Source organism: Pempheris klunzingeri, chromosome 1, assembly GCF_042242105.1.
Source record: "Pempheris klunzingeri isolate RE-2024b chromosome 1, fPemKlu1.hap1, whole genome shotgun sequence".
Taxonomy (NCBI): domain Eukaryota; kingdom Metazoa; phylum Chordata; class Actinopteri; order Acropomatiformes; family Pempheridae; genus Pempheris; species Pempheris klunzingeri.
The window spans coordinates 11,302,556-11,316,854 of record NC_092012.1 but is presented as its reverse complement, the minus strand read 5'-3'; the positions used below and the strand labels follow the sequence as shown (position 1 = coordinate 11,316,854).

Below are 14,299 nucleotides of genomic sequence, written 5' to 3'. Positions count from 1 at the left end.
GAATGCATTGATTTGTTAGCAGCAGTGATTTTGTATTTGAAACAGATTTTTTTTAAGCTGATGATATATTTTGTGACCAACATCATGTAAGTAAACCAAATGTTGCTCTAATTAATGCTGAACTGTAATGTTTTAATAAGTCAGATACTTTTCACCACTGCACCCCTGTAGCCTAACATACAGACAGGAGGCTCTGCAGCAAACTGTGTGATGATTCATTTTAATTCTTTCATTTCTGTCCCCCCCCCCCCCCTCTCCTCCTCCAACTTCAGCAGTGATAGTGGATGCACACACACACACACGCACGCACGCACACTGACTGTAGGAGGGAGGGATGAGGTGTCTGCATCGTTTTCAAACTCCTGCCTGCACTTTCCGGAGCTGCTCCCCCTCCTGAAGCAGCAGAGCAGAGCAGAGCCGAGCAGAGCAGAGCAGAACAGTCCTCCTCCGGCCAGAGAGAAGCACAAAGTACAGACCGCAATGGGGACGAGCCTGAGCCGCAGAGAGAGGGGGACGCTCGCCTAGTTTGTTCGCATGTGTTGTGAACGATATGCGGGAGAGAGACACGGCGCTGTAGTTTGCGTCGCTCCTTTGCGGTGATTTAGCAGCAGAAACGTGACGGGCCGACGGTCGGAGGCACCTGAATACCTGCGGTGTTGTTAGGGCAGTCAGCCTTAGCCTCGGCTCGGTGGCGGAGAGCGCCGACACGGAGCGGTGAAGAGGGGACCGAGAGGCGGAGAGCGGCCACGGCAGAGACCTCAGGACGGGACGGTAGAAAGTTTCCCCTCCCCACGAGCTTGGCGCACACACGGCGGTGAAACAATGCGGCTGACCCCGACGCGGTGCCTTTCATCGGCGGCCGTGCTGATACTGCTGGTCGTCCGCTGGTCCGACAGCAGTGAGTAAACAGTTACATGCTAGGCGGCTAGCTAGCGGCGCTGACATTTGTGTTGTGATGGTGATACATGCCTTAGTTATTAACGGTGCTTTTACGTTAAGTATTTCGCAACATTTCCTAAGTGGTGTGTTTTTTTTTTTGTCTCTGGGAGCCAAAGTTGTTGCTCAACTCTCAACTGTTTGACCTTCTCCTGCTCTCGGAGGTTAATTCATGTATTTTGCGGCGTCTGTATCCTCCTCAGTTTCATTGTCCCCAGAGAAGGCGAACCAGTTTCTGAGCAGACACAAGAGAGTAAATCAGGTTTTCGAGGAGACGAAGCAAGGGCACTTGGAGAGGGAGTGTGTGGAGGAAAGGTGCTCCAAAGAGGAGGCCAGAGAAGTGTTCGAAAACGACCCGGAGACGGTGAGTGTGTTTGTGCACATTACGGCACCAAACCGCCGCTAAAAGTTGTGTGTTTTTTTTTAAAGTCAAGGTTGCAATGCAGATTTCTCCTCCAAACACAACCGCAACACCACACCTTCCTCTGGCTTCTTCTCCCCTGATCTCTCAGAGTCTGCTCACTAACCTAAACATTATCACTAGCTGAAATCCTGCACCCAGAGTCAGAAAACATAAAGCTGCGAGGTCACTTGTTTGCATCATGTTCATATTGACTGCAAATTGATGACAGTAATGTAACAGTAGACTAATGATTCATTGTCTGGGCTGCTGGTGTTCATGCTCCAATAAGTCCAGAGCGCTGATAGCTGTCAGTGTGCGTAATATTCCCATGTCAAAGACTTGACATGTGGTTTTTCTCTTTTTGTTTGTTTCTGTGACAGACGTTGAGTCAGCGTGACTAAGCTTAGGTTTATGAAATACAGTTGCAGAGCAGACACTGCTATCCTTTCTTACTTCAGTGCACTCATAAACAAACACAGTCGCTTCTGTGTCTTCTTCTTGGCTCAAATATATTCCATTTGCTGAAAACTACTGGATATCCGCTTGGCTCCAGTACCTGCCAAATATGGGAAACACCTGGATGTAGATTTCCCCATCTCGCTTTTCACCGTCTGCATGTCCACACACACTTGCACACATTCACGTGAATGATTCAAACAACCTCTGATTCTGATTGGTCTCTTTGGGAGCTGATTAGCTGTTTTTCTGCTGAGAAGCATGTTTCATTCTACACAGTTAATGCACATTTCCTCACTAATCTGTATGCAGCACATGCTTCCACCCCCTGGTTGATGTTTACCAACAAACAAAATCCATCACACTCTGTGTGCTCAGGGATATTTACTGCAGATTAACCTTTCCATTCTGCATTCATGAAGGTGCAGATTAAACCTTCCATCCATGTGAATACATAAGCCTATTGAATATGCAAACAAGCTCCAGAGATATAAATAACATAATGTGACGGAAATGTGTAACTTTGGCTCTCTGGCCAAGAGTGTGTTCATTCATTGGCTGAGAATGCAGACTTTTAAGCCTTTTGGAACAGATATTTGTACACAACGTGTGTGTGACTGTTACTCAGAAAGATAAGTCCTACCCAAACCCCCCTTAAAATATTATCTGTCAAGAAATCATAAGCAGAAATCGTATCCTTACATTACATAAAGTTTTCACCGTTGCATGTTGTCAGTTTGACTGCTTGTTCTATAAGTCAAGAGACTCATGAAGTTTTAATGCAACGTGTGTATTAGCATTGCGCCGACGATGCTGTGCTCTTTAACGGTCGCTGCTGCTCTTGAAGGTTTGCCGTTCGTGGATTGTAGCGGCGAGGGAGTGAATGAGGCAACTGATGACTCGGGAGATTACCCGTAAGATTAGCTAAGTGGAAAGGCATGGAAGCTGAGGGAGGGAGGATTAAAGCAAAGTTGAACGGAGTTCAGAGGAAAAGGTGAAGTCAGGTGATGTTCCCTCTGAATCTGAATCAGCTGGACTCGCATCACCAGCTGAAGAGTATTTCGCGTGCGTGTAGTTTCCCACCATGTCGTGCCACAAAGCTGCAGTCTCATTCATGGCTGCATTATTCATTCTGAAAGTGCCCATCTCTGACTCTGCATTTTCTTCTGCTGCAGCTCTCAGGCTCTGCAGAGAGAGGGAGAGTGGGGTGTTCCTGGATACTCTCGATTATCCTCGGCAGCACGCGAGATCAAGCCAAGATTCTGGTCTCTCTCACTTATTAAATGACATGTCAACAGAGACAGATAGCTGATAAAGAAGGCGTCTCAGTAACTGCTGTGTTAGGGTCAAGCTTATTGATCGCACCAAACTTGCCCCGGCACTACACCACATCTTAACCAAATGCTACTGACCTTTGCAAATCAGTTGTCACATCAAATCAGGCGTATAATCAGGCTTTTTCGTTGTGTAATATGTTCCTAGCTTTAGCAGGATTTTGTCTGGTTACTGACTGAGACTGAGACTTTTTTTCACCACAGCCCTACTGCGTCTGGCTCCTACTGCAGCGGAAGCTCTGTAAAGTCTCTCTGTAGTGTTTCTGTTAGTAGACCTGCCCAAATCGTGACCTATATGTGGTGGAGTACTGCAGCCAGGAGGCGGGAGGGATGCTACTACTATCAGGAATGCAGAGAATTCTCAGGAAGCCTTTGGCAAAGGGCCGCACCCATTAGAGAGCACACACACACACACACACACACACACAGATTACATTATCATAGTATAATATTTGGATACTAAGCACACACGGGCAAATGAAACTGAAATAAAAGATTGTTTATGAGTCACCTTTCACTCCCTCTAGGGAGAGCTCAGAGATCAGGTATGAAATGAAACCAAATCCTAGATTATGTCAAGTATTAATAGAACCCCTCTCGTAATTGTAAGCATTTATTTAGCTTATCTCGTTCTGTTTAGATTTTTGTTTACACGCCTAAGTAACTTTATCCCCCTCTCTTTCCATCTCTCCTCCCTGATTTAGGACTACTTCTATCCCAAATATTTAGGTAAGTTATCGCTCTCACTGAAACTCCTCATCTCTACTCCATAACAGCCGGCTTTGACTGATTGTATGTTTGCATTCTCTTTGTTTCAATTCCATTTTCGTTTGTGTCTAGCTTGTTTGGAGAGGTTTGGAGATGCTGAAAAGAAGAAACAGGATCTGGTTACATGTGTCCACAGTAAGTTTTATGGTCTCTTTTATGGCCCGTTTTGGAGCTTGATGACAGAACTGTGGACAGTTTGATAGATACCTGAAGCTCCCCTTTCTCATTTAGTCACAAACTGCCTTTTTCTTACCCTTCCTCTCTGAATGTCTTTTCTTTTCACTGTGTAAGTATTATTGCATCCAGAGAGAGGCTCCTGTGGTAGTGTGGGGTTGGGCTGCACTGCAGTATCACTGCTCTGCATCACACTCAGGCAGACACTCCAAGTAGAAAAGGAAAAAGAGGGAAAGATGATGAAAAGGTGCTGAATTTCTCTGGCAGCTCCAGGTCGGTATTTGCAGCGTGACACACCTGATTATGTGACTTTGAAGTAGCCTCAGCTTGCTGCATGTGCGTGAGCCCAGGTATCTATGAGTAACATTGCAGCACTTTGCCACAGTGATGCTGCACATTGGTGAATGAGCGACACACCCCTTCAGTCGTCACATACTCACTCATCCACTCTCTGCGTGACTGCGCCAGCGTCTTTGGGACCAAGCTCAGCGGAGGAGTGACGTGAAAAAAAAAAAAGTCTGACGTGAGTGGAGCGCAGGATTTCTGCTGCATCAGGATACAAGGACCGACCCGGCTTTACTGCTATTGGCTGAGGAGCCTCGGGGGGGGTTTCCATGACTCAGCTGCAGCATCGTGGCTCTTTTTTCTCCTTTTTATCTATCTGTCAGCAGAGAACCAATCTCTCACCGCCTCTCTCTCTATCTCTGCAAATCTCTGCCCATCTGTCTGCTTTCTCAGTGCAGACTAGTGGTGGGTGGTATGCCAGTATGAAGGAAGATCATGACATTCCACTAATTCCTTTTGTGACATATTGCAGACATGCAATGGTACAAACGTTACATGTTATGGAAATATATAGCTTTAGCTCCATATTTGCACATACCAAAAGCTGATTTTGTTGCAGGTACAGCAGACAGTGTTTATTCTCTCCCCCTGTTCCCTTTAGAGTCATTAAAAACACATTTTCTTATTCTCTAGTATATACTGTGTGTGACATGATTTGTTGCTTCTCTGTACACTTTAGAGGGCTTATCTAAATTATCATTATGGTGTCTCAAGAGTGTGTGCTTTATTTAATGAATTTAAAGTTTGAAGAGCTGTCAAGGGACGTCAGAAATTATAAGCAGAGGAAACAAGTGAGGCTCCTGCGGTTACCTCTGCTTGTTCATAGACTCCAACATATTACCAACCAGGAGTTTATGGAGCCATCTAATATGCCCTTGTAAAAATGATTCATGTACATACAACAATGTGCTACCGCAGACATAATTTTGATATTAGTTCTGATGTTGATGACATTTTAATATACACAATAAGCTGTCTGATGTGTGGTTTAGAGAATATTTCACTTGGTAATCTGGCAATGCACCCTAAATACATTTTGTATGATTTTGTTGATGAAGCTCTTTGTTTTAGGTTTGTGGGTCTTTGATTATTCTCACAGTTGATGGTCCACATCTTACTTGTTTTTAACATCCACTACAAGCTCCAGATGCGAGAACCTCACTTGATTTTGCCATCACATGTAGGACCCATCTGTAGTTGAGCTTGACAGATTGTATGTGTTGATGTGAGCTTCAGTCATTTTTAACATGGGATGTTTCACAAATGATATGAAGACATTTATATGTATGGTTTGAAAGTTGCGTTTTTTGGTGAGCTTATCTCTCTCCAGTTATCCCCCATGTTTTCCAAACCGTGTCCTTTTCTCTCTCTGAACTCCAGCTGACATGCCCAGACTTGTCGACAAACTCCGCTTCTAGGAAAAGGAAACTGCAAGGGGAGAGAAAAGATTTGCACATGTGTGCACTTACACAAGCTTTGAGGGGAAGGGGAAGTGAAATTACTTAACAGAAAGATAGGATAAACAAAAATGTTTCCATTTGATCTTGTTTTTTGAGAACGAGAGGACTGTTATGCTTGGAAGGATAGAATTAGGGCATCTCTGACAGGAGAGCTTAGCCAGCATTAGGCTATTTATATTGAACTCCTGATATGCAGAACATAAGAGATGCCCTTCCTCTGTCTGGTATATCAGTATACAGTTACACTCGTGGGCATCCACTTTGTACAGAGCGAAGTTTGAAGCAATAATAACATTTCTTTCTCTGTGTCTGTCTGTGTTTTCTCACACTTAAAGATATTCCAGACCAGTGCTCTCCATCTCCCTGTAATGCCAGAGGTACGGTGCGCTGCGAAGACAAAAAGGGTGACTTCCTCTGTCACTGTTTCACAGGCTGGGCCGGAGCCAGATGTGAGAAAGGTACTGTCATCACTATGAAAACTGAGAAAGGTCATATCGTCGGACACTGTGTGCTAGAGCTCAGCAGAGGTGGAATTTTTGCACCGTCACTCAGTGTCATATCCAGTCATGGTGACCTTGACCTTGTGTTCCACTGAAAAAAAGATCTGTCTTCCCGTCACTTTTGTTATTCATATATTTGTCAAACATTGTCAATTGTTTCTCATCATGTCATGTTTTAAGTTTCTGTTTGAGACTTATCTTACAATTGCAACTGTTCATGCTGACATGCTGACATCTTTTCTAAGTGTGTGTGTGTGTGTGTGTGTGTGTGCTGTTGCTGCTGGTATTATTAATGATGTGTGAATGTTGTCAGGTCAATATGAACCACATGCATTTACGGGAATCTGTGTGTCTTTAGAGGTCAAAGTTAGATTGGAAATTTCACTTTTAGAAGGGGATGTAACAAATATTAGTCGTATAAGCAGGAACTGGAAAGCACACACAATTTATGCATGGGCTCTGTAAGGGAGAGGGAAACATGTTTCTCTGATTTCTGGCACAGCCGCCATTCCACACATTTCCACTGTGACTCATCCTGCCACCTTACTGTGAGGGGAAACCATAACAGATTCAGTTTGTCTCAGTCTGAGCCTTTTCCACTTGACGACCGCACTCCTCCTAAACACTCGGCTGCAACACTCAGCCGCAACGACTTTGTGTGTCGGTTATTTGTGAGGCGTCGAACAAAGGACAAATTCATACATATTCAAACTGTCAATTCAGGCTTTGTGCTCCTGTTCAGGATTTCAAAATGTAACTTTCAAAATCGGTTACGCTAAATACAACCTGATCCTGAATAACTGTGGGAAATGTTAACACAAGCCAAGCAACCTAATGCTGTGCACATCCCATGATGATGTTTTTCCTGCCATCGTGTTGACTGTGCTGCCATCCCATTTGCAGATGTCGACGAGTGCAGCAAGAGGAATGGAGGGTGTGTCCACGAGTGCAACAACACCATGGGCAGTTACCGCTGCTCCTGTCACCAAGGCTACACGTTGGAAGGACGCCACATGTGTAATGGTACGCCATAAAGCATAAATGCACATAATCTGACAAGTGGAGTCATGCCAGTGTAACATAAGAACAGTTTGTTTGTGAAATTTTACATTCTTGAATCCACTTCAAACTGCGGAAAACAACATTATTTCTGCAGTTATTCCTGTATAAGTATTTTTTATTAATTTGAAAGGATTGTGAATGGCGTGGTTTTTGTGGGTGAGGGCCCTTTAGTGGCAGTGATGCTCTCTCTTGTGACATAATTGTCCTCAAGAATCGATAGAGAATAATTGGTTTAGTTAATAAATAATGCAAAAACACTTTGCCTTTGCCAGGTCCAACATTACATATTCATTTTGTGCAAACAGCCATCATTTAAATCCACAGATCTTTATTCAAAGTTCTGGGCTTCTGAGATGAGCTTTAAATCATGAATTTTAATTTAATTTTGTGGTGTCATTGGAGTAAACATTTATTTCAGTGAAGTGCTGAATCCAGCCAATAACGTATGCGTTTTGTATATGATTTGGATGTGAAATGTGTGAAGCAATCAATCTATCGATGTATTTTTTTTTTAAAGCTGCTTTGGGGTAAATGTAATATTGAGTTATTTTGATTTGAAGCGGTTAACCAATCAGAACCAGAATTTGCCAGCATCTGTCTTGTTGCTGGTTTTAATTTCCCACTCCTCCAGTTAATCCAGTTTACGTGTCTGGTGCCTTTTTCTGATACATTGTCCTTTCTGACACTAATCAGCAAAGGCAGAAATAACCTCCTCAGATCATGTCTGTTCTGCTGTGGACTTCTTGGTACTGTTGAATTTCCATCAAACTTTGCTCTGTCCAGTTGACCACGTTTTGTGTTTTTCAGATGTGGACGAGTGTGAGGACCCAAGTGTGTGCGGAACAGCACAGTGCGAGAATAAGGAGGGCAGTTACGATTGCTTGTGTGATATCGGCTACGTCTACGACAATGAAACCAAGACCTGTGTTGGTTAGTGTGGATACACACACAATAAAAGGCGCACACACACACACACAGAGTTGCCTGACAAGTGACTGAGAAGCAGCTTCATCCTCAGCAGGACTTGATGCAGCTGTGCTGTGGGGTCAGGAAAGGAATGCAAAGTAGGTAACAGGTCACCAATATCCAGTCTATCTCCACGCCTTTAGAAAAAGTTGACCAGCCACATTTACCAGAGGATCTTTTTGATTTCATATTTAGTTAGAAGTAGTAATAAAAGCAAAATAGATAAGGTAAAGCCAGGATGGTCCTGGCAGAATTCACATGTAGATGTAGTGTAATGTGGAAGACAGGTTGAAAAAGTGTTTTTTAACTTTTTAATGTCGTCTTAAACTCCAAACTTGTGCTTGAAACATGCAATGATTTGAAAACCAACTTTACCTCTGTTATCAACTATTTTCATAGCAAGAGGCATTCGATGACTGCTCAACATAGAGGGAGTGGAAGGGTGTCCAAGGCCAAAAACATGCTTCCTTGGTATTAAACAAGTTAACATAATACGATAAATAACCACAACGTCAGGTCTGTTGGTAAAAACAGTGAATAAGAATTCACAGACTCAGACCAAAGTCATTAATCACTCATGTGCCCTGTTTTGCTCTGCTGTGGAAACCAGACTTTTCATAACCTCAGTGTCCCTCCTCTGAGAATTCACATTTATTATAGCCAACCTTCTCATGGCCATGTAAGGTTGTATATGGAGCGCGGAGAAACCACCCTGTCAACGTCAAAGACCACTTGTCTCAAGTGTTGTTTGCATTCCCTGATATGTTAACAGGAAAGACATCTGATATCTATTTTCATGCTTGAAAGTTCATGTTTTGGCTAATTCCTCCACTGATGGGACCCTGATAACTTCTTGTGCTGTCTGTACTAATTCTGTAACCATTTATACCCCAATCACGACTCCCATCTCTTCTCTCTTCTTCAACCTGTCAGATGTGGATGAGTGTGAGGCGGGTGTGTGTGCAGAGGAGTGTCTGAACACTCCGGGGAGTTTCCGTTGCTTCTGTGATGGTCGTCAGGGCATGAAGCTGAGCCAAGATCTCAGGAGCTGTAAGGTGAAATACATAAACTGTGGCAAATATTAACCAATTTCATAGTTCATCTTTCACTTTAAAGCTTTAGCCTCATTCTTGATCTGTTACCATTTTCAATTAGTCAAATGGTTCTCATAAAGTACCAGTGTGTGTGATTTTCGGCTTGATTTCTCTTTTCACAGCCACTAACTCCCTGTATGACGCCGTCTCTGAAGAGGAACTCTCGTTCCCTCTACCTGGGTCGCATGTTCAGCGGCGTGCCAGTGGTGAGGCTGCGTTTTCGCAGAAGGATTCAAACTGGGTGAGACAGTTGTTATGTTTTGATGCACTTTCAACAGTTGTCTCCCAACAAAAACGACACACCTTCTCCAAATTTGCAATTTAGTAACATTAAGTATAAAGTCTGACAAATCATCAAATTCAATGCAAGCAAAATCTTTCCTTCCCTTCTGAAAGGGAAAGTTTTTACCATACATAGTCACTCTGTGGAGCTGTATCAGCTCATTTTAAAAATGATTTCTAATATTAGCTGGGAAAATACCACCCACTTTGTTTGAATGCCAAGTAGATAGCAGATCAAATTCCTTTGGGCACTAAAAGGAAATGTTTCCCTTCCCAGATTTTCGGCTGAGTTTGACTTCCGCACCTACGACCCTGAGGGGGTGATCTTCTTTGCCGGAGGTCACCTAAACAGCTCCTGGATTGTGCTGGCAATGCACCATGGGAAGCTGGAGCTGCAGCTGAAGTACGGCACAGTCAGCAGGGTCACCAGCAGCGGCCCTCTCGTCAATGACGGCCAGTGGAGAAAGGTTGGAGATTTCTGTCATTAGCAGTAATGCTCTGTCTACATCCGCTTCTTTAGCTGACTGAAAGCTCCTTAAATGTCCTGCTTTCTTCTCAGATCTCAGTGGAGGAGCAGGGGCGGAGTCTAGTGATTAAGATTGACAGGGAGGCCGTCATGAAGATTGCAGTAAACGGTGATCTGTTTACACTAAAGAAGGGCATGCATGAACTCAACCTCACTGTGGGAGGCGTCCCTTTCAAAGAGGACGGCCTCGTCAATCAGGTGTGTGTCTGCATGAGCTTGTGTATTTTCTTGAACATGCACCAAACAGAGATGCTCTTTACATATTTTTGCAACTGTTGTGATTATTTTGTAGGTGAACCCTCGTCTGGACGGCTGCATGAAGGAGTGGAGGTGGTTGACTGGTGAAGATACGTCCATACAAGAAACCATTCGGTCAAACGACAACATGCAGTGTTTCAGTGCCGAGAATCCCGGGGCGTATTACCCCGGCACAGGCTTCGCTCTCTTCAACATCAGCTATGGTACAGTGTGAGCGTGTGTGTGTGCATGTATGTGTGTGTTATGGCTAGTGTTGCATAACTGAACCTAATAGCTTTTTCCTGAAGTAGTTTGTCAATGTTTAATTTGTTTGAGTGAATCTTAGTTGGCTTCCATCAACGCCTACTTTTATCATCATTATTTGCCTCATCTGTGTTTTTCGATAAAGTTGCCTGACCTTCATTCTCTCACTTCCTGTTCTCGCCACTTCAGACTCACAGAACCTGAGCGTCCAGATGACCCTACGTCCAACGTCTGCGATCGGAGTGCTGTTTGCACTCGTTCACCAGGACAGAGTCCCTCTCTCCATCACTCTGGCCGACTATCATCCCGGCACTGATGAATGGCGAGATGTGAGTACTGTAAAGCTGTTTATGTCTGTGAAATTTGTTTGTTACTATACGATTGTTCTCAAAATTGACTTTTTGTGTGTCGTCAGTTTGTTCTGGTATCTGCAGGTGATGTCATCATTGCCAGCGCTCCTGCCCCCCTGTGCGATGGTGAGAGTCATGAAATCCAGGTGACGATCGCAGGCAACCAAACCCTGCTGCTGATCGATGGCCAGTCCGGACGTAGTGAAGACACCGAAGTTTCTCTTAACCTCCTGTCACAATCAAGCACCTTTATAGGAGGCCTCCCTGGTGAGAACACACATTTATATACGCATTTTGCAGCATGTTATTCATACAGTGTGTCAGGGTTAGGGGTGATTGTGGAGCACAGTGCCATATTGTTATCAGTTAAAGTTAAAATTGATGATTACTAAAACAGTAAAGGCATTTAAGCTATCAACCTTATCATTGGCACCTGAAAAAAAAAATGAAAGTCATTATATGAGAAGGTTGTCGTTGAACAAACACACACACACACACACACACACACACACACACACACACATTGTTGGCTATTCATTGCATTTTACTTAAGTAAAGAAAAAACTGCGGTCCAGAACATTTATTTGCAAAGCCACACAAGCCATGTTATGTCCAGTGTTCTTGAGCTTATCAATTGAACAACCTAAAGATTTCAGTTTTTCCTGCCAATTTGTCTTTAAACAGTCTCAGTCACAGCTTCCTTTGTCCTTATACACGTATGTCTCCAAAACATCCAACACACATCAACAAAAATGTATCTTTCCCAGTGAATGACGAAAACAGGTGATTGTGGAAAACTCCTACCATTTAAAGTAGCTCATTGTGTTTTCTTGTACTGTCCATAACAAACTATAATAATGAATTTGTCATTGCTGCAGCGACTAGCAGCTGAGTAAATAGTTCAGGATCACAGCCAGAAGCCGCACCAACATTCCCCCCAAACCAGAGAGAAAACTTTATAATGATATTGCTTTGAAATTGTTTTGAAATAGTTGAGACCTTTTTTACCACGTACACATGATATTTCTGATCAAGGTGTTGATCAAGTGTTGGTTAATATGTTGCTGAGTCAGATTTGACGCAGTATGAGTAACACCGTTTGCATACTCATGGTTAGGTCACAGTTAGGGCCCCCTCACAGTCCGTGCTGTTGCCTGCTGGATCCCATGTTGTCATTTCTTCCCTCAGATGTTCCTCTGGTGTCCACGCTCGTGTCGGCGCCCTACAGCGGCTGCTTGGAGGTCAGTGTTAACGGACAGTCTGTGGACTTGGACCAGGCCATCCACAAACACAACGACATCCGCTCGCACTCCTGCCCCCTGCTGGACTCTCTCCAGTGACCAGCGCATCAGTCTGCCAAAACTGATCCATAAGCAGTTCATTGAGGCAATGGGGATGATTTCCAGTATATTTATAAAAGCCCTGACCAGTGGGGAGATGTTTTAGATTGGAATGTAAAAACAAAACTGGACCAGGTGTCACGGTGCAGCTGGAGCCTTAGCCCAGGATCACCCTGTCCTTTTACTGTGATAACACTGCTGCCTAGAGCCGCGTGCAGGGAATTTCACAGCAATCTCAGTATTATGACTCAGAACGGCAGTTTAGTCAGTCAATGAGCAACATCTGAACTCGACAGAAGATGCGGGAATAAATGCTGCACAACATTGCCTCAAAAACTGCCCATGTATCACAGCCTTGTAAGCCCACAAGAACACACAGGGCCTTATCTAGATCAATGTCAAACGGTTGGTCTTGGGTCAGCCTAGTGCGCCTGGCATCCTGTGCTTAAATGCAGATCTGACTGGAACTTTGTAGGCAGAGTAACTCTTCGCTGCAGCAAATCAGCTGATCGAGCTGCTTACATTGCTTACATCCAGTTCACCTAAGGCCCACGTTCACAAAGCTTGAAATAATCAAGTGCTTATGTAGAATCTGATGAAACGAAAAAAAAAATGGGGACCAGATAAATAGTCCTACATCAGCTACCCTACTCAGAGAAAAAGTGTGAATAGGTGCTCAGATCTTAATGAGTGTTTGGCGTTGATTGTGGACTAAATGAATCTTATTTTGCCCCTAACAAGCTGAATCCCCTCCTTCTCTGCAGCAGGGAGTTGGGTATTAAGCGCAACTTTGTCTTCTGTAGAAAACCGCATTGCACATTGTTGCAGGTAGAAATGGACTGCGTGTGAAGCCATTTCTTCTCCTGACCTAAGCAGCACTCCATGTCTGCCTGCAACCTTAAAAATCAACCATGTGCCTACAAAGAACAACCACCACCCAAACACCACGACAGCTTCCCTCCAAACAGGTGAGCCATTTCACAAAGGTGCAGTACTGTAACACACAAACAGAGATAACAGAGATAACGCTTCTCCTAATGAAATGTCGCACTCATTGCAGTAAATACACTATGCATTTCCACCTGTGCATTTTCAACTATTACAGTATTTCACAGGACTGACTGGCATCCTGATTCTCAATAATCTTCAAACACTTAACGCCATCACAAAGGCCCCTTCGTTCCCTCAGAGCCACCCACACACAGTTAATACCTGCCATATACCAACCTGAGGATGATAGATTAGTCACAGAAGCACAGGGAAACAGGAAGGGGCCCTCTCCATGACGGAGAGCGTGAGCACTGCATCGAACGCACCACACAAGCTACTGAGAGTAAAAAGAGTGCGCTGTAATATACTGAATATGTAAATAACGTGACTGTACAATGCTTTATAGAAGACAGAAAACAAACACTACCTTATGTCCACTTAAGGTTTTCTGCATTTAAGTTGATCCAAAGTCTCTCAACATCATCTGCCTCCTAAAAAAACACAAACATTTGAGCGACAAATAGACAGTTATTTGCCCGACATGAGAACTGGGAGACTGAGAAGAAACAGCCAGGGATCAAATTATCATAAATCTTTAGGTACTCAGTTTTTAATTTGATTTTATAGGTGCTGAGCAAATAAAAACACAATAAAAACAAAGAATGTCAGAGGAGCATTATGATTGAGAAAGTCAAAAGGGCTCCAGTGTTATTTTACTTCCTTCTGTAATGTATCATTTTCTAGTTTTCTGATGAGTGAATGCCAGAATATAGAGCTTGACGAGTTATTGTTGTTTTTTTTTTATTATGTGT

At 43.6% G+C, this 14,299-nt stretch overlaps 1 protein-coding gene across 1 annotated transcript; it reads left to right on the top strand.

The window, feature by feature from the left end:
- The first annotated feature begins 446 nt into the window (after positions 1 to 446).
- On the top strand, positions 447 to 13,993 carry gas6 (growth arrest-specific 6). The gene is made up of 15 exons (XM_070829318.1): positions 447 to 898; positions 1,140 to 1,300; positions 3,834 to 3,858; positions 3,970 to 4,032; positions 6,212 to 6,334; positions 7,280 to 7,399; positions 8,246 to 8,368; positions 9,338 to 9,459; positions 9,621 to 9,739; positions 10,058 to 10,247; positions 10,340 to 10,504; positions 10,599 to 10,767; positions 10,997 to 11,136; positions 11,223 to 11,424; positions 12,346 to 13,993. Exons 1-15 carry the CDS (start codon positions 823 to 825, stop codon positions 12,495 to 12,497), a joined length of 1,950 nt encoding a protein of 649 aa, XP_070685419.1. The 5' UTR covers positions 447 to 822; the 3' UTR covers positions 12,498 to 13,993.
- The last annotated feature ends 306 nt before the right edge of the window (positions 13,994 to 14,299 follow it).